At 34.3% G+C, this 21,376-nt stretch overlaps 1 protein-coding gene across 2 annotated transcripts in view; it reads left to right on the top strand.

The window, feature by feature from the left end:
- Window positions 1-11,152: 11,152 nt before the first annotated feature.
- Window positions 11,153-21,376, top strand: part of LOC123673938 (transcriptional activator cubitus interruptus) — a 132,588-nt gene continuing 122,364 nt past the window's right edge. Inside the window, exon 1 of one of the 2 annotated variants that reach the window (XM_045608708.1) lies at window positions 11,153-11,220. In XM_045608708.1, coding sequence (XP_045464664.1) covers window positions 11,168-11,220 — 53 coding nt within the window. In that variant the 5' untranslated portion in view covers window positions 11,153-11,167. Of the gene's footprint in view, window positions 11,221-12,270; window positions 13,089-21,376 lie in introns of those variants that run through there. The other variant, XM_045608707.1, reaches the window with a different exon arrangement.

Below are 21,376 nucleotides of genomic sequence, written 5' to 3'. Positions count from 1 at the left end.
GCCTTTTTCGTAACGAAAGTAAACGTAAATAAAACACACTTTCAATTTAAATATCATTCAATTTTTTATTTCAATTTAATGCTTGGACCTTGTGTGGAATACAAAATCATTTAAATGTCCTCCGCGTGATCTCTTACAGGATTTCTAAATTTTCAGGGGATATTCAAAATGACCTTGGAGTTTGATTTCAAGGTCCAGTAGATAAGAAGTGTTTTGCTCAGAATATTTGTGATTGAAAGTCTCCCTACATAGTACTGAGGATATTTGCAGGAGTGAGTGGAGAGAAAAATAAATTTTTCAATTAAAAGATACCGAGAAAGATACAAACAAAAAAATTAAATTAATAACATATTTCACCTCAGTAAATGTTAAAAAAATTTCCCATGATTAGCAATGCACAGTTCTATACTCTTTTAAGAGCTTCAGGGGCAGTGTTGAATCCAGGGGGTTCCCAGGGGGGTATTATCCCCCCGAACCACCTCGAAGAAAATGAAAGAAAATTGTCTGGATTCAGAACTATTCAGGCGGTTGATAAAAACTTAGTTTTTATAAAAAAAAACTAAGTATTTTAACATGACCATCAAAGCATAAGGTTTTTCAAAAATATTGATATTCTGCGAAGGAAAATGCATATCCTTTTCCAAAAAATCCACTTGACCTTGAAATTACCTTGAAATCCAACTCCAAAGTCACATTAAATATCTGCTGTCCATTGAAGACTAAGAAACTTCCATTTGAAACATATTTTGATCCAGGCTCTTTCCAAGAATTTATTTCAGTAGATCTCTTAAAATGGATCACCAAAATCTCGATCGAATTCCCAAATTTGTTATCTCAGAAACCCTTTGAGCCAAAAAGAAATGAATAACACATTTTCTTGCTCGATTTATGAGTGAAATCGCTGCCTCATAAATTCAACTGTTTTCAAGTTATAAGAGAAAATTGGAGAATGAGAAGTTCTTTATTTATTTATTTCAACGGTACATCCATTTTACATGATAACGAAAACAAATAAACAGTAATAAAACAAAGGAAATAATACAGCTCAGCTGAAGGCCCAGAAAATATACAAAAAAAAAATGAACATGAAACAGTTTTATTCAAGAATTATTGAAATATCTTTTGATCGCGAATAGGGACTCATTCAACAAATCCAAACGCGATTCATTAGATGCTCTCATCGCCCTCTCCACTGGGTTGTTATAGGAATAGTTCCTGGTATGAAACTCAGGTACAAGAAAATCTCTGTGACGCAAATTAACATGTACTGCATTGAAATTCAATCTTGCCACTAGATAGGGGCAATCAATGAGCTCATTAAGGAGCTTCTGAAAAAACATTATCTCGAAATTTTTCCTTCGTTCCTGAAGAGTTTTCAAGGATAAGTCGGACTTCAATAAACCATAGTCAATTTCACTAGACGGAATGCCCCGTTTATAACCTATCCATCTCAAAAACTTTTTCTGTACTTTCTCAATATTACCGATGTGAACCTGATAGTATGGTGACCAAACAGTAGAACAGTACTCCAAAATGCTTCTGACGTCAGTTATATATATTTTTTTATAGCATCGATGCCATTAAAATCCTTTGTATTTCATTTAACGAAACCCAGCATTCTGAAAGCTCTCCGAATGGTTAAGTTGATATGGTAAACAAAATCAAGCTTGGAATCGAAGTAGACTCCCAGATCCCTTATAACCTCTACCCTATCCAAAAATTGCCCCGAAATATAATAACTGAACTCAATTGGGGACACACCTCTGAAGAAACGCATTACTTTACACTTATTTATGTTCAGTTTCATCTCGTTCTTATCACACCAACTCATCAATGAATCCAAGTCGGCTTGTATTACACAATCCGAATAGCTAGTAATCTCCCGAAATAGCTTCAGATCATCGACAAAGAGTAGAAAAGAACAACATGAAAAAACCTTATATACATTACAAACAATAAAAACAACAGAGGAGACAGAGAAGAACCCTGAGGCAACCCAGATATTGCTTCAAACTCTCCAGAACAAACATCGAATATCTTCACCCTTAATTTGTTGCCCCTTCTCATAACTTCTTTCTTACTTGTGCCACACTGTATGTGGAATGTCATTAAAAAGTACAAAATAGTTCGGATACAAAGTCGCCAACCTTCTAGAATATTTAATCAAATATATCCCTAAAATCAAGTTTTCTGCTACCTACTCCAGCTATTTTACCGAACAATCAGTTGGCGGCATTTCATAAAGTTGAATTTTGCCACTACTAGCGCCCCTGTGATTTATTTCCAATTATAAAATCATTACCAATAAGATTATTGTTATTTCCGAGTAAAAGTGGCGTATACAGAGCACATACAGTCGATGATGATCCTTCCGAAAAACAAGTATATTACAAGTTCTTTATTTCTTCCGTAGACAGGACAATTTCCAATCGTGTTATTAAAAATCCATTTATTTTTCTGCTTCCATATTTGAACGTCGAAATGATATAGATTGCTTACTTTGAAATAGCAGATTTTTTCTGCATTGTGCAAATTTCTACACATTCAGTCGTTAGATATCGCATTCGTCATCATTTCATTATAATTATTTCTCTGTGTCTGTGTTCGATGCCTTAAAACTTTTTTTCCTTGATTGCTATAGAATATAGCTCTTCCTATTTCTAATTTGATCACATGTAAGTATTCCATAAAATTGATATGTAATAATAAGACTGTAATGCCTGGTTTCGTAAGCATTTTGACTTAATTTCATTTCATCTCTTGTTATGGAATGAATATTACGAAATTATTTCTATGACATATAACTATCTGTGATCCGAATTGATTGTCATCATATTCATTGTAGTTTTGAAAACGTCATATGCAGTTTGGAATTACATGATTCAATATTTACCCTTGAAACAAACAAAAATGGATGAATTAAGTGAATCAGATTTGAAATTATTGAATCTGCAATAGTAATACTACCGCAGAAATCAAAGGATATATATATGGAAAATATTATTACCTACAGGACGAGTAAGATGTTTCCGGACAAGGTGTTAGTAGAGTCTAGAATTTCGAAACGACTAATGGAAAATGCTTAAAAATCACAACAGACCATGGTAGTTTTGATATCCAAAAATTACTTAACGCACTATGACAAATATTACAATTTTTTTGTCAATGGAAGTTAGAAAATCAAGTTAATATGGTGAATGAACATGTGATGATGGTATACCTACTTATTAAATTTGGTGAGTATAGTTAACGACTTTTTTTGTATTCAAATTAATTTAAAGGCTTGTAATTCATCAATGAATTTTTGGACTTTTTGAAGACGTGAAACCATTTCAAGTTAAGTAGTTCAGAAGTAAAATATTCCATGAAGGTGGAAAATATCGTAAAAATGCATTTTCTGAACTTATATTAAGTAAATTGTTTTCCAATAAGAAGTTTTATTTTTATACTGAAAAAAAAAGTTAAATTTAAGAGAAATCTATGGATTTTATTTAATGGTATGGTGATGGTAGGAAGATATTCCATCAATGATGAAAAACGATAGCAGCCAAATTGCCGCCATGGCTACAGTTACAGCACTATATCATTTTCATGATATTTTCAATGACCAATTCGCATATTTTCAGTCACTATGTCTTCGATAACTGCACGAATTCCTTCTTCAAGGTCTTGAATCGATTGTAGAGGATCGATGTAGACCTTATCTTTCACTGTATCTAAAAAAAAAAGTTCAAATTATAAAAACACAAGATTTAGGTAGCTAATTGTGATCATATCTTCGAGAAATAACATGGTCAGAAAACTTTTCTTGCAAAATTGCGATTGTTTCGCATGGTACGTAGCGCCGTCTTGTTGGAAATAAACGTTTTAGATCTTTAGTCTTCGTACAGAAAACAGTGTAATGTCGTTTGAAGAATGCATAAATCAGCATCATTTTCAGTTGTTCTTGAACGACGTAAACGGTTTCGATTCTTCACATCATGAACTTGTCCCAACAGCTCAAACTTTCCTACCAGCTCTACTATTGCCAGCCGAAGATACACATGGTAAGACAATAGTGCTCGATCGGTCGATAATTCTTGAAAATTTTGGGATAGAAGAATTATTCAATTTTCGACGGAATCGGCAGTCCATAGCGCATAAGCTTGAATTATTTCTGACTCTACAGGCTAATCCGAAAGTAGTGAACACGATACCACTCTATTTGTTACAAATAAGAATTCCTAATATTTATTCATACTCATCTCCCCACTTGTCATCATTCATCGCATTTTTTCGAGACATTTCATTAATATACCACCTAATGGTATAAACTGAAGATCATATTGCGAAAACCCTTCTAGATAATTTTATAATTTTTTTGGAATCTTCTGAAAATCACTCTACAGGAGTTCTGAAAGATACTGCATATATTAAAAAATCACCTTCAATAAATCCATTTTTCCAAATGACATGCTATGAAATTTTTTTCGTATCAGAACCCTAGTGATTAGTCTTCATTTTTGTTGAAAATGTTGTGCCTGGAATGAATAGATTTCTAAATGATTCCTGTTTTGTACTGAGGCTGGCAGTAAACTTTCCACGCATACAGTTTCGAAGGGATGAGATTACTCAACTCTACTAAATACCTACTAAATATCAAAGAAATCATGTAAATATTTGGAAACATTTATTTTGAAAAAATAACAAAATACACAAAATGAAATGTAGACCACGTTAACAAACACAAACACATAGTCTGAATTCTTCTTTAAGGAGTTTAAAATGACTTCATATTTTCAGCTGAAAAAGTCTCACTAATATTGGGGGTTGAGTGGAGTAGCCTTGCCTAGACTTCGCCCCAAGAATTTGCCAAATAAAGACTCTATTATTATTATTTATTGCTCACATGATCTACTCAGATGTCTCTTTTAATAATTTGAATATAAATGAAATGAGGTGCAGTTCAATTTGATATCTCAATCCCTCATCATATTTTCATTTATTCCTTAGTTTGTTATAATACTTATAAATTCAGTGCTCCAATGAATTATACAGGGTGTTCTGATTTGTTTCCCACAAACTGAAATGGGTGATAGATCACATCATTTTAAGCAAAAATGTTCCTATGAACATGGGTCCGGAAATGCTTCGTTTCCGAGATACAGGGTGTTAAAGTTGAAAAAGTAATTCGCGTTTTCTTTAATATCTTTCGACTGATTATAAATAATTGCATGAAAGTTGGTACATAGGGTTTTTTGAGGTGAGAAATTCAAATTTGTGGTCGATTTGGTTGTATTTTCTAGAGGGCGCCACTTGCAATCATTTCGTCCCCTTTAAACCGTTGCAACTTTTCTGTGCTACCCTGTACGTCATTCTGGACTGAAAAAAAATCGATTCCCCTGACCTTTCTAGTTGAAAAAGGTATACCTCATTTAAGTTGCTAGGGGCAACCGTTTCAGAGAAAAACGCATTTAAAGCCAAATCCAAACAACAATTACATAGTATACCACTTCTACTTATTAGTGGGCAATAGAAAATCCGCATGCATTTCGCCTTAGAAATTTTCAAAATGAATTTAAATTAAATATTTGAATAGGAATAATTTCATGAAAGGATTTCGATGCAGTCAAAACATATTAAAGAAAACGGGAATTATTTTTTCAACTTTAACACCCTGTATCTCGGAAACGAAGCATTTTCGGACCCATGTTTATAGGAACTTTTTTGCTTAAAATGATGTGATCTATCACCCATTTCAGTTTATCGGAAACAAATCAGAACACCCTGTATATGAATGAAATATTAGAGGTACAAATTGACATGATTAATTGGCTCAGAGGAGTTGTCTCGCATTGATGAATGTTTCCAAATATTTTTATGATTTCTTTGATTTGGCTAACCCTTAATTGATATTATAAATAGGTAGTAAGTATAGAGTTGAGTGATCGAGTGATCTTATCCCTTCAAAACTGTATGCGTGGAAATTATACAGCCCCCGTACAAAACATGAAATGCAAAGAATTTTGAAAACTATTCATTTCAGTCACAACATGAAATGAAAATGAAACAAAATAAAGAATACTCACTAGGGTATCTGGCAGCCAAAAAACATTTAGGGCATGCCATTTGAATATTTTCTCAAAAGTCTTTTTTCAAAAATTGCAGTGTTTTTTGTGACCACCTGTAGATTGATCCGTTAATTTGCAGAAAACTTGAAAACTTTTCGAGAATTACATAAAAAATATTATACAATTATCTCGAACTGATTTCAAGATATTATCTTTAGATTAAATCATTGTATCCATGGAATTTGTAAAGAAAAAGAATGAAGAAAGAAAGAATACAAGTAGGATATTTCGAAATCAGAATTTCATAGAGATTATGAGTATGATATAGAAATTGGGCATTCTCATTTAAAAATACAGGATGGTATCATGTTCATCATTTTCCAACCAGCCTATAGAGTCAAAAATAATTTAAGATTATGCGTTGAATACCTACTGCCGTTTCCGTCAAAATTTGAATAATTCTCTAGCACAAAATTTCCGAAAGTTATCGACCCATCGAGCTTTATTGACTCACCCTGTATATTCTATGAGCAGAAATAGTCTTCGATACAGTCGCTATAGCAGAGAAGAAAAGGATTTCAGCTTCATATCCAAGAGGTGAAAATAAATCCATGTCAATTTCCTCCGAACCTCCATTAAAAACTAATATCATTAAATAATTGTTATTACCTTGTCCAATTTCCAAGGTAACATAAATCCTGGCCTAAATTAACACATTAAATTCTTGATTCAGAGGAAAGGTGGTCCGAAGAATCCTGTCATGGTCGATGTTCTGTTTTCGGAGCCAGATGTTCAGAATAATTTTAATTCTTCACACACACATCAATTTTTCCAAAATATGAGCAGTTTTGGAAGTTGGTAGCTGCTCAGTTCATTGTGTTTCTCATCCTCTTCCTCCTTCTTCTGCTTATATCTCTCGAAGACTAGCGAGTGCATTAATGAAGTTGGTAGTTGTAGCGTGAAAACAGTGGCGTCTCCAAAAGTTGAAAGTATTTATTTTTTTATCCCATCAAATCAATGAAACTATTTAATCATTGTAAATTACGTCATGTATTGTGGTAACATTATTCACATGTATTATTTAATTGAAGAGTTAATTGAACGAATAGAAATATGTGATATTAGAATGAGAATAGGTATACCACATATTTCATCCAAAATAAATTATTTATAATATAGTTTTATTTACTTGAATAGTAGCACAATTGAAAATTTAATGCATTCATATGTGTAATTTTTTTGTTCGATATTTTCATAACCGAATTAAAAAAACTAGTGCTACCAACTGGCTTTGTAACTAAGGCCTTTGACCTCCTCTAACATTTTTTACTTTGTTAAAATATTGAACTCATCTCCAACAACAATTATCAGTTTCTATAAGTAGGATGTTTATTCATTTATTCATTAATTTATTTATGTAATTGGTGGTTTATTTGGGAATAAATAAAATAAACGTTATGATAATATAACGAATAATTGATAATTCAATGGCATTTGATTGAGCTCAAATTTTATTTTTTTGGCTAACGTCCTATGGAAATGATCACAATATGATAGGAAGCGAAGCATCAAAACGATTATACCACGTCGTCAAGGGTACCTATACTCTCTTATCAATACGCCCTAACTATGAGAAATTCACGGATTTTATTGCTTCATCAAAACATGAGTTATATAGTCCGTCAAAATATACTGGCCTTATTCAATAAAAATGCAAGTATTCTGCTCCATCTTGCTGCTCTAAAAATTTAATTTACTCATACTTCTCCCTGACTCTATGATGAGGTGGATTCTGACTGAATGTAAATTGAAAGATGATTTGAATACAATCTTTTTCCTGGCCTCTAGATATCAAAACATACTCAATTATCACAAAATTTGTTGGGTTTCTTCAAATCATTGAAGATTTTTATTGCTTGGAAAGATTTCAGTGTGCGGAATTCCAGGTGTGGTATAGCTCTCTGTGGCGGCTTCTCGTAAAGCCCACATAGCAACAATAAACACAGCACTCGGTAGCCTAGAGGCTAAGACTGTAGACTCTCTCACCGAGATGCGACAAGGTGCCGGGTTCGAGTCCCGGCGGCTCCCGATAATAATAAATTCCCCAAGCGTCTGTGACACGGCACACACAAATATACCAAAGTCACACTGATGAGTCCGGTGTGTGTGCCAGGGACGAAACGCATAAGTGGCATATGTGAAATCCTACATCTCTATGAAAATTTGAAATGGCTAGTTCTTTTCATCTAGGACGAATCTGAAATAATGATCAGAAAAAATTTTTTCCATTTGATCCTAAGAATCTACTGTTAAAATACAGGGTGTTTCCTAAACATGCGGCAAAAATTCAGGGGGTTGTTCCTTGGACTATTTTAAGCATGTTTTGTCCTTGGATGATTTTTGAAAAACCTCTTTTTTTTTTTTTTTTTGAAAGGGTTCGGCAGTCAATGAGGAGAAGATTGGATGCTTGTATGCTGGCTAGAGGTGGTCATTTTCAACAGTTTTTGTAGGTTGAGTTGAATTTTCATGTAATTTTTCATAATAAAATGTTATTATCTGAAATTTTGTTTCCCCTATATCTTCGAAACAAATAGGTTTTTCAAAAATCATCAAAGGACAAAATATTCTTAGAATAGTCCAAGGAACAACCCCCTGAATTTTTGCCGCATGTTTAGGAAACACCCTGTATATGCCCAACTCAACGACGCTCTGTATATTTTGTATTGCCCAATTTCACTAAAATTATAGGTACCCAGGTTTTTTGTTCGGGAGTTATTGTGTTTACGGCCGGACAGATCTAATTCCCAACGAATCTTTCGTGGAATAGTATATTATGCAACAAGTGGGGAAAGTCCAACTTTTCTCGCTATAGTCGCTAGTGCCGCAAACACACGCGCGAGAAAAAGACTTTCTTCACATGTTGCACACTATACTTTTCCCACAACTATACAAATTTCAATGATTCAAGTAATGGACTTGATTCAAATCAAAATGACCTTCGTTGACAGTATGTGCTAATTTATTGCGTTTCCATAGAAACGACTCAAAAGCCCAATTTTATTGGTCTACCAAGCGAAGTGTGGTCAAAGTGCCGTGAGAAATAATATTTCCCACAGTATGAGCAATACATAGTTTCGAAATTGAGTAAGCTATGAAGAATACGCTACTTTTCATAGCAGTTGTGGTAAAAATGTTTTTCCAAGTATTTCATACATATTTTGACAAATACAGTGTTATCCAACGATAACTTAACATGAAACTGTGGAAAATCACTCGGACCCGTCTATATTTCCATGTTCTTCGCATCATCTCCGTAACTGCGACTCCCTAACGGAGGTGAGTACAACCCTTTGATTTTGAATAGGGATGAGGGGTTTTACGATACCTAATTTTGAATATCTTATCGAGGACTATCTGATCCTGAAATATTTTTTCAAAATTTCCTTCGATAACGAAATGACAGTTAAAATAGTGGAAGGAACACCTTTGAAATGTGTCGGATGCGAATAATATTCTCGAAATAAATTCCACATTGCCTCTTTCACTATTTTAGCTGTTATTCCATTGTCGATGTATACTTTGAAGCGAAATTTAAGGGTCAGATAGTACTCGATACAATCTTCAAAATTAGTTATCGCAACAACCCTTATCCCCATTCAAAATCTAGGGGTGGTACTCAACCCCGTTAGGGAGTTGAAGTAACGGCGATGAAAAAAGCGGAAAATTTGTTCCCCCTCGAATCAGAAATTGACGGGTCTGAGCGATTTTCCACATTTTTTGTTAAGTTTTTGTTGGACCACCCTAAATAAACTCATAAAAATAATAATGATATAATGTTTATTGATTACTAAGTGATCAAGCTGAATTGTCAATTTCCATTAATTATTGATGATAGGAGCCTTTAAATTAGTGCTCAATAGTTTAGCTGCAAAAGCAAAATACCAACAGCAAACCCCTTCCCATAAGGTCTTGTGAACGAAAAAGACCAAACCATTTTCATGTAGGTACCGAAGTCCCTGTTAGAAAAGTGCACAAATTTTTAGTCGAAAGAATAACAAATACCTCACAGTTGTGCAAATGAAATTGAATCAATGTTTTGTATTAACTTTGGAATGCAAATCAAATTTCAGTTTACGAAGCTTCAATATAGTGTTATTAATAATAATAATATAATAATAATAATAAACTTTATTTAGCACTCGGCTATTGAAAACAATACAAATGTAATCCACTAACTTAATTAAATTCTTCATAAATATAACTCATTAAACATTTTTTGAATTCTCTATAATTATTCCCACATAATTCGTTGAAACTTACAGGATTAAGGCAAAAATAAATTTTGTTTTTTTAGTACATACCAGGATAAAGAATTTCTTATCACAAACCTAATAAATCCTATCCAGCAACCACACTTTTCCAACTTTTTAGTTTTCTTAAACTCATATTACTACGTTTAAAGTTGAAAGAACTGGAACAAGAATTTTCGGCGAGCAAATGATTACTGAAAATTTGCAAGAGAAATATTTGATGTGTATTAGTTGATGCAAGTGTATGAATTCGAAATGGATCTACTTCGAAGTCAATGAGATAAAAACTTCTTTTCCTCAATATCTAGTAAAACTGTCAATTAGTCTGTCAGATTTTTTAATTTTAAACATATAGTGCTTTTATTTTGAATCGGTGTGGTAATTATTTAACTTTGTTGTATTAATAAAGATAATTATTATTGTTTTTCTTCCATATATTCTATCGTTAATTTATCTTGCCAAAAAACACTCGAGCTTTTCTTTTATCAGATAAATTTCCTCTTAACACAAAGTTTTGCCAATCACTAAATTTGCTCGAAAAACTGACATTACCTATAGATAAAATCGCGATTTTATCATGTCAGTTTTTCTCGTAAAATCAGTGATTGGCAAAACTGTTTCGTTGCAAAGAGGAATTTATCAAAAAAAAAGCTCTTGTGTTTTTAGTGTTGACAAAAATTAACCAATATTTCAATGACGACAAAACCGACGTAGTTGAGATTGACCACATCAGAAGCATAAGATAGAAATATTCAATATTTACGTGGTTACAGATCCGATAGAATTGAAATTCTGCGTGTATACAGGATGGGCCACGGCCGACGCCGGATGGTATACTGGACTTCTGCGGAGATCGGAAGGTATGGTTTTTTTGGAAATTTGGATTTTCCGATTTAAAATATTTTCAGCGCTGCGGTATCAAAAAGTACTTATAACTTCGATATTTCAGATAAATTTTGTAAATGTAATTCATTACTTATTTGGTTTGAGGTAGCCTCTAAATTATTTATGTATTAACTTTCCTGTTTTTCGAGAAATTGATTCATTTCTTCTTTTGTGCGAAAAAAAGCTTCAATTAAACATGAATCACTTCGGTAGATACTTGGAATCGCTAGAAAGCTGAAATTTCGGTGAATAATTTCAATATCACGTATCATTTTTCATTTGAAAGTAATAAAATACGTTCCTCATCATACAGGGTTGTTCAAAATCACAGGTTTCTACGAGACATACTGAAATGATAAAAAGTACTTTCTTTCAAAAGGAATGACTTGCATAACATAACATGTTTCTATACCGATACCTAAACTGTAGGGTTTCCTAATTAAAAGCAAGTTTTCCTCCCAATGGTGATATTAAGATGTCAATTTCACGTTTTTTAGATACGTTTATTTCGGATATTACTCTTTATAGTCTTTAAACAAGTTATAATTTTAAACTTCGTGAACATTTCGTATCGATATTGTCACCAGAATCATGGCAAATTCAAGCAGAATATCTCATGAATGAACAAGCGCTCAAAAATTTCTGACTTCAAGTCGGTGCTTTACTCATTTTTCTATATGATAATAGTTCATGCATGTCTGTTACACTTTTTCAAAATTTATGTTTTCCCAAAATCAAAACACCAAAACTGAAAACTTATAATGTATAGAAAAATCTATTGTTGATCCATGTCGAATGCTCATTATAAAAAGCACGAGTGTATGTTTGTGTTGTACTTGCTGCCACTTTTCCGGTTCTTTGTTACCAACCACAATTTTCAGCTCACAAGAAGAAGGTAGGTAGGTACCGTCTCCGCCACTGAGTAATAAGAGAACAGAGAGAATGTGAGTCCATTCCCTGGCAGTCTGCTCGCTTAAGCCCCTCCCCGCCTGTCCCCTTCTTCTTCACTAGTTAGTTGAGTTGTAAGAACGGCCTGTCAACTGCTTCCCTGCCTCTACTCTGTAGTTTAGTTGCCTGTAGTCTCTCTATAAGCATTTTAAGCCGTGGTCGAGACCGTACTGTCTGTGCTGTGTGTATTCATTAACGATCAACCATACCATGTGCTGCCGCAATGAGCTCATACGCGGTAGTAGCAAGTGACAACCGTAACCAAACCGTGACGTTTCACTCAATCAGGATAACCTGACACTATTCACACCTTTGAGCCAATGGGATGCCGCCAGTCAGCGACTAAACTCACGAATTGATGTTTTGGCGCTTCTCGGTGCATTGTTTTGAACGTTCGGCGTTATGACCAGAGAGCTTATATTTAAAAGTTAGTGCCGCGGAATGTTGGGATAAAAATATCGCGAGTCAATGCGCTTTGGAACCCTCGAGCGGAATATATCCTGCCCCGACGGACCAACACGTGGAGATTTTAATTAACAATTTTACGCGATCATGGATTGTCAAAACTGTCGCAACACAGTACCACAGTGCTATTATACCAGTTCGACGTGCCCTTGTTACAGTTCGATTTTGAGGAGGAACTGCTGAACTAGGATATTTCGACGCCTTGGTGCTAAGAAGTGATGTGAATTTTTCAGTGCGATATGCCCGAAAAGGAAACGGATTTTCAGACTGCGATGTCTGCCGGTTTACCTCTACAGTTTCCTTCCGCATTTGCGGCCTTCCACGCTCCTCTTCCGGTTGACCAAAGGACTCATGAAGGGAGATACATATGGGATCCGAGGATGCAGCCTCCTACTGCGCCTACTTTCCATCCTCCTGCTCCTCCACCAGGGTAAGATCAAAGGGAATTATTATGTCGGGAAAGTTGGTCGCAGAAACTGCCAGAAAATCGTTTGGTTCATGTCAAGATTTATGCGTCCAAAGCAACAAATACAAATGCGTTCATTAATTACAACAAGAATGTTAAAATCTTCATTACAACTTCAATTTAAGAATCACCTATAGTCTTTTGGGTATCCTTAAGTAAAGACTCGACATAAACAGAGAAGAAAACAAGAAACACATCTAATTACACCATGAAATGGAAACAACAATAATCGAATAATTGCTCGAATGCAAAATATATCATTTATTACGATTTGTTGTATAATTGGTATTCATTACCTCGGCACTAAACATCAATTCTGGAAAAGCTAATGATATAAATGAACCTACGGATCTTTAATCTTGTGCGAAAACAAGCCAAGAATGAAACACTAAGGAGTGGTTGTTAATTCTGTACAGCATTTTTTTACTCTAATTCGAACAGAATTGAAGTTCGAAATGAAGACATTCAAAGTCACATAACTATAATTTCAAATGGAAGTTTTCATTCCGATTGAATATGCAGTTTAAAAATTGATAAAAACACAAAATTACATTAACAAACTTAACCGAAGCACTCAAAGTACAAACCTACACTCAAAATTTTGGTATTTTGTTTGTAGCTCTTATCATTCCTACCCCCAAAATTTTAAGTTTGTAGTTCTTTACGTTCATCATCAGCGAGTCTACATTTCTTGCTCAAAATTATAGAACTACAGGCATTTTGAAGAAATCTAAAGCAATCTGCTCATGAAATGACCGTTCAAATTAAAAAAACCAAACAAAAAAGTACAACATATGCATAATCATATACCTATTCGGTTGCAATATTATTCAGAAACCGGAAATATGATCATTAGCGGGGATATTTTTCGTCGTAGTCGTACTAAATAATTGAAATAAAAACTCTAAACAAAAGCTAGATAAACAGTTTATAGAAATTGGTAACATAAGACACTTGTTGAATGATAATATTCTATCGAAAAATTGCATTTTCTATAAACTTTATTCATACTTTAATCGCATTGAAACTCAATATTCCTCAGAAATTTGATAAGCATTGACGTTATGTAAAATATTGTTCAATTATCTTCTTCTTGGTTTATAAATAGTGCAAAGATAATTCAAGTTTCACATTCATTGGACCCTATGTCCCAAGTTGTTTACGATGAGAACTCAACCATATACAAGATGTATTATTATGGAAGTTCGATCAGTTATTATTCATTATATAGTTATATTTGTAGAATTCTGTGGATATGTCTTATTGGATGAGCGATAAAATTTTTCATCATTCAAATTATTAAGCATACATATACCCTCGCATATACCTATATATTTATAATTGGAATACACAAATATAAAGCAATTTCTCTAATTTTGTGGCACATCTCTTCATTCTACAGTCCTTTTCAGAACAAAATTGTGCCTGTATATCTCAGATTCGCTTTCAGATCTTCTTTTTGTTTGAGGTCCGGAATTTACATTCCCTTCGCCTCTAATTTCATTTCTCCTATTTTCTGCTGTTGTCTGATCGGAAGGCTTTCCTCTCCACTTCATGTCACTTTTTTCTTTTATTTAGTTCTTCGAAAGAGGTATTTCCTCTTATCTGTCTTCCTTATTTTGATTTGTATTATCTTTTTTAATTCCTTATTCTCGTGCTCTTTCAGCGTCTCTATTGTATTCTTTCTTTGTTTATTATTGTTTATTGTTTATTATTTATTCTTCAATAGTTTCAATTTTCAGTTCTTCTCTGATTTGTTGGTTAGTTATATACCTACCATGGGGCGCCAAACGCTTTTCTTATTACTGAATTTAGCGTACTTTGCAACTGATCATTATTATTGTCTTTCGTATTGTACGAGGTAACTCCTGCATACGTTATGCTTGGTATTAGCACTATTTTTATTATCTTCAGCTTGTTTTCTAAGGATCTCAGATTCGCACAGATTTCCTGGTTATATTTTGTTATTATTTGCTGGTAACTCTTCTGTCATGGATTTATCGTATCATCTGTCAAATTTGTGATACAGAAAACTATTCTCTTAATCAACATTTTTCAAAATAAGAATCAGTAAACGATATAGGTATACAGGAATGTTTCATTTATTTCAATAAAAATTCAGTGAATTAGAGAAAATAATGTATAATATTAGTATAGAAGGCTCATTCTAACACTCGTTCATTCAAAAATTTTTATTTTGAATTGGTGGAAGAATATCAATGCCTTCTACACTTGTGCTATAAATAACTATTGTGATCCCATGTCGCAAAATTGGGATTAAAATGATGCAAATAGAGGTGCCGTGACCAAAAGCTCATTCCATTACATAAATGGAGTTACTGAAGCTGAAACCCCACCGGAACACAATGAACCGACTACCCTAATGTTAAAAAAATAGTAGGCCACGATTTTATTGCCTATACAAGTTAGGGAATTTTAAAAATCTCCCAGCATTCATCTATTTCGTAGAAAAGGAAGCCGTCGGCCATTCACGTAGAAGGGATCCTGAGTTTCTCGAAATCCGAAAGATTTTCAGGTAATACGTCACTGTTGCATGCTGTCGTTTCTGTCCGAAAAAGATTTTATTGTGCCAAGAACGGAAAGGGGATGTATTTACGGTTTCTATACATGGCATCAAAGAAAACATGATGAGTGGCTTAACTCAGATTAACTATGTCGTTAAAATGTTTGTTATTCTTGATGTTCCGGTTTCAATATCGTATGGGACTTCGGTTGTGGAGCAGAAAATCTATGATTTCTTCCGTGCTTACGTGAAGTCCCTTAAATAAACTAGTTTGATTGTCAACAAATTTTTCAACTTTTTATCGTTACGATTGGTTCTATCGCTCAGACAGAATTCCAGATAATGTTATACGTAATTAACCCAAGGACTTTCTCTTGAATTTGGTACAAATTATCTTCTTCAGTTTTGGGTGATTACAAAAAAAAGGTCATTTTGTGTTGTCACAATGAAGGATTAGGTACAGATTTTCGATATCGTCTGAATATTTGAGCAATAGAATTTTCTTGCCAACTTGGCACCTTTTAATTCTTGAATCGATTGTAAAGGGTGCTTTTTTAGAGCTATAGAACTTTAAATTGCAATAAAACAACGACGGATTATTCGATTGGCATGAATTTTATTCATCCGCAAGATAATCTTGTGGCATTACATTTTAAATATGATTTCTGGCATATGACCGCCACGGCTGGCTCGGATGTAGTCCAATCTGGACGTCCAATTTTCGATGACTTTTTCCAACATTTGTGGCCGTATATCGGCAATAACACGGCGAATGTTGTCTTCCAAATGGTCAAGAGTTTGTGGCTTATCCGCATAGACCAATGACTTTACATAGCCCCACAGAAAGGAGTCTAGCGGTGTTAAATCACAAAATCTTGGAGGCCAATTCACAGGTCCAAAACGTGAAATTAGGCGGTCACCAAACGTGTCTTTCGATAAATCGATTGTGGCACGAGCTGTGTGACATGTTGCGCCGTCTTGTTGAAACCACAGCTCCTGGACATCATGGTTGTTCAATTCAGGAATGAAAAAGTTAGTAATCATGGCTCTATACCGATCACCATTGACTGTAACGTTCTGGCTATCATCGTTTTTGAAGAAATACGGACCAATGATTCCACCAGCCCATAAAGCGCACCAAACAGTCAGTTTTTCTGGATACAACGGTGTTTCGACATACACTTGAGGATTAGCTTCACTCCAAATGCGGCAGTTTTGTTTGTTGACGTAGCCATTCAACCAGAAGTGCGCTTCATCGCTAAACAAAATAAAATGGACGTAGTGCGCGATACGCAGAACCATTATTTTCGAAATAAAATTGCACTATTTGCAAGCGTTGTTCAGGCGTGAGTCTATTCATGATGATATGCCAAACCAAATTGAAAATAAATCACTTGACAGCTGTTAAATCGGTCGCCATCTTGAACAGTAATGCCAACTTAAAGTTATATACCTCGAAAAAAAAACACCCGTTAGAACATTCACATAGACTTTATCTAAGAGCCTTATCTTTCACGTGATCCTAAAGAAAAAAGTCCAAAGGTGTTATATCACAAGATCGCGGAGGCCAATTGTGATAACCTCATTGAGAAAAAACACGACCAGAAAACAATTTTAGCGCCGTCTTATTGAAAATAAACGTCCAATTCCGGCTTTAACCATAATCAATATAGCTTAGTAGCGTAATTCATTCACCGTAACAGTTGTACCCTCGGTTGCACCAGCATCATTTTCGGATAAGTGAGATACAATGACACCACCTGCAGCCCAAAAGCAGCACCAAACAGTGACAAGTTGTAGATGGAGAGGCTTTTCGACAATCATTCTTGGATTTACGAGTCCCAAATGGGACAATTCTGCTTATTAACGTAGCCTTCGAGCTCGCCTTCGAGGTGAAAATGAGCCTCATCACTGAAGATGATTTTTCGATGAAAATCCGTTTTGCTGCATTTTAAGACTCAACCAGCGACGATACAACGTTGCTGGTGATCAACTGACTTGAGTTCTTGTGTTAAATGAACTTTGAAAACCTTCAGACCTAATTTTTTATGCAAACTACGGTGTAATGTCGTTTGTGAAATGCCAAATTCTACCAACCTGGGTTTTCGTCAACAATACGGGCTACAACAGCAGTTATTTTTGAGCGACGCACACGATTGCAATTCTTCACACCACTAACTTTTTCTAACAGCTCAAATTTTTTCACCAACTTCACTATTGCCGACCGAGAAGGTACTCCAGATGACGCAAAAGTGCTTCATTTTTGCGAAATGTGACCAATTAATTTTCACCATTTTTGTAGTCAGTTTTAACATTTTTAATGTTGAAACGTGTATCGTTTCATTTTTAATAATGGCGTAGTTTTTACTTGGCAAATGTCAAAATATGACAGCTTCAAAAATAACAGCTGTCCAGATTGCGGACTATTCAAAATCAAACCTCTTATTGGAAAATCCTGTAAAAATGAATAAATTTCAACTAGATCGCCATATGGTTCAAAATTAGAATCAGTAAAATTCGAGATGACTTCAAAGTGGAATCAAGAATCAAGTGATTTTCCTAGAATATCGTGTACCTAATTTTCCAACGTTTTGCCTTGCATTCTGCATAAAGTCGAAATTATAAGTTGTATGTCGGAGATTAACGAAGTATAGAAAATGTCTTCATGTAATGCCAGCCTGGCTGAGGCACGCAAAGAAAATCGTTAAACCTTCAATGTTATTACACAGTTTTCTTTGTTCCGCGAGTCGAATTGAACGTAACCAATACTGTTCAGTCAGGGAAGTTGTCTACAGAGACTGAAACTCTTAACTACAACGCTTTATGGCGTCTATCATCATTGAAAAACAACGTAATTTGCTGGCTTAGGTCCATTTCCATGACATTCACGTATAGCGTCTTCACAGGAGTATCGGAGCGCGATTACAATGTGAAAAGTAAGAACTAACATCATTATTTACAGTTCAAGACTAGCATTAAAGTGTTTTCGTAGCGTTCTCGAGTAGATTCGACAACAGAAAAAAGTAATGTACTTACATGAGAACTTTTTTTTTATGTTACACTTATCCCATTCTTTTTACCTCGGAGACCGTATGTTTGATTATGAGTTCCTTCCTGTCAACCAGGGTAAATTGGTGTGATTGTTTCCATCTCGGTTTTCACCTAGTAAGTAGCATGTTAAAAAAATCTGGTAGATTTATTCGATGTAGAAACAATCCATTTTAAGATAATAACAGAAATATTTTTCCCGCAATTTCAGTTTGAACTGGATGCTGAGATTAACTATATAGCCAATATTAACCAATCGCTTCATCGAATACGCAGGCCATCTTAAGAGTGGTCAACCACAGCTCTCGGTGATTTTTATAGCGGTTAGGCTGAATCATTCAGTAAATTGCTTTGGCCAAAATGAACGGAAAGAGATTACAGATCTTGTTCGATATCAAGGTATCCTTTTCTGATTCATTATCTTCGGTTATCTCTGTGTTTATTCAGTTTTGTCTTTGTTTTAACCGCATTCATTTTTATTTTATTAATTTTCCTGCATATTATCTTTCTTTCTTATTAAATTCAGACAAAACAACTTTTCGAGTTCTCCTTTTTTAACTTTAATGCTAATGTGCAAGTGAGTACTTCCAGCAATTTTTCGATGAGGGTTTAAAGGTGACATACAATATCCTTGATTGTCTCCTATTCTCTCGAATTTAATGTGTTCTGTATGAGTTTGACCATATTAAAGAATATATAATATTAAGATCTTGTTCGATATCAAGGTATTCTTTTCTGATTCATTATCTGCGGTTATCTTTTGTGTTTATTCAGTTTTGTCCTCGGTTTTGTCTTTGTTTCAACCACATTCATTTTTATTTCGTTAATTTTCCTGCATATTATCTTTCTTTTTTATTAAATTTGGGCAAAACAACTTTTCGAGCTTTCCTTTTTTACTTTAATGCTGATGTGCAAGTGAGTACTTCCAGCAATTTTTCGATGAGGGTTTAAAAGTGACTTACAATATCCTTGATTGTCTCCTATTCTCTCGAATTTAATGTGTTCTGTATGAGTTTGACCATATTAAAGAATATATAATATTAAGATCTTGTTCGATATCAAGGTATTCTTTTCTGATTCATTATCTGCGGTTATCTTTTGTGTTTATTCAGTTTTGTCCTCGGTTTTGTCTTTGTTTCAACCACATTCATTTTTATTTCGTTAATTTTCCTGCATATTATCTTTCTTTTTTATTAAATTTGGGCAAAACAACTTTTCGAGCTTTCCTTTTTTACTTTAATGCTGATGTGCAAGTGAGTACTTCCAGCAATTTTTCGAGGAGGGTTTAAGAGTGACATACAATATCCTTGATTGTCTCCTCTAATCTCTCGAATTTAGTGTGTTCTGTATGAGTTTGAGCATATTAATAAATATATAATATTTAAGTGGAATTTGCAGAAAGTTGCTTATACCACCCTAAAATCATTATAGTTTCGAATGAGATAAACCATATGGCTACAACATTTCCAAGTTTCGTCAAGTGGTCACTACTGAAGCTAATGAAACCCAACATCTTGAAGATCTTGAGTAGTTTGAACATTTTAGATTTTTGAGTGCTATTAATCTAATAACCTCTATGAATTAAGTTAGCAGAACCACTTGCACAAAATTTAATCAACCCTAATCCAACAATAATCCCAAATTTGTCGTGAAAGGAAATAATTTTTGGCACTTCTAGTTTTTTTTATAGCAGTAAGTAGAGCACCCAGAATGCGTAACAATTTTTTTTTTGATTACAATGAATGTTTTACAATAATTGGAATTATGGTTTACTTGATTTTTTGGAAAGTGGCTCTGCTAACTTTATAGGTTCATCCTAATAGTAAAAAATAAAACGGAATTCTAATTCAGGAGTAGGTACACAAATCAATGATATTTTAATATTTTCTTCTGTTCCTTTCAAAGTTCTGATTGACGTAAATGGATTCGGTATACCTATATTCCAAATTGGTTTATCAGGTGCACGACTTTCAAGGCTCGTCGTGGAACGAATCAGGTTTCATTTCAATTTTTCGTGAAGTATTTCTACCTGAAACATTGACTTTCATCTCTTTATATTATCTTCTTTAAGAAAGGTGCTTTATTTTCCACACACAATAGACGAAATCGTTGAAATGAGTACCTTGTGTAGTGCTTTATTGAGAGAAGGACGTCCCCTGTCAAATTGAGTTAACAAGTGCGTGAATACGTTTATTGTGTCAATTATTATTTTTCTTGTCGAGGGTTGGGAATGATTGTATATTTCCTGTTCTTTCAATTTCTCCCTCCTTAAGATGACTTTACGTTCGATGTGGAAGTGAATGAGGAAAAGGAATTCTCAAACATTTTGATTGCCTTTTATACCAGAACTCCTGCTGAGCTTCTCGAATTATCTCAAGTTTATTCCAACTGTGATATAACCTAATATTTGTGGGATCGAGAAAAGGGTTCTCCATCGGGTTCTGCATTTCTCGTAGAAAGAGGTCGTTCTTTTTCCATTGAATTAGAAACAACAATAATGTAGATGTAGTTAACTCATTCACCCCTGATGGGTTTTCTCGCTTATAAGAGTAATTTGCTTAGACCTTATCTTTCACGTGAACCCAGAAAAAAATCTGAATGTGTTAAATGGCAAGATCTCGGTGGCCAATTGTAACCACCTGTGAGAAAAAACAAGACCAGAACTTTTTTTGTCCTTCGA

Source organism: Harmonia axyridis, chromosome 2 (genome assembly GCF_914767665.1).
Source record: "Harmonia axyridis chromosome 2, icHarAxyr1.1, whole genome shotgun sequence".
Lineage (NCBI taxonomy): Eukaryota > Metazoa > Arthropoda > Insecta > Coleoptera > Coccinellidae > Harmonia > Harmonia axyridis.
Note: the sequence above shows the minus strand (reverse complement) of the source record. Positions and strands in the feature narration are given on the sequence as shown.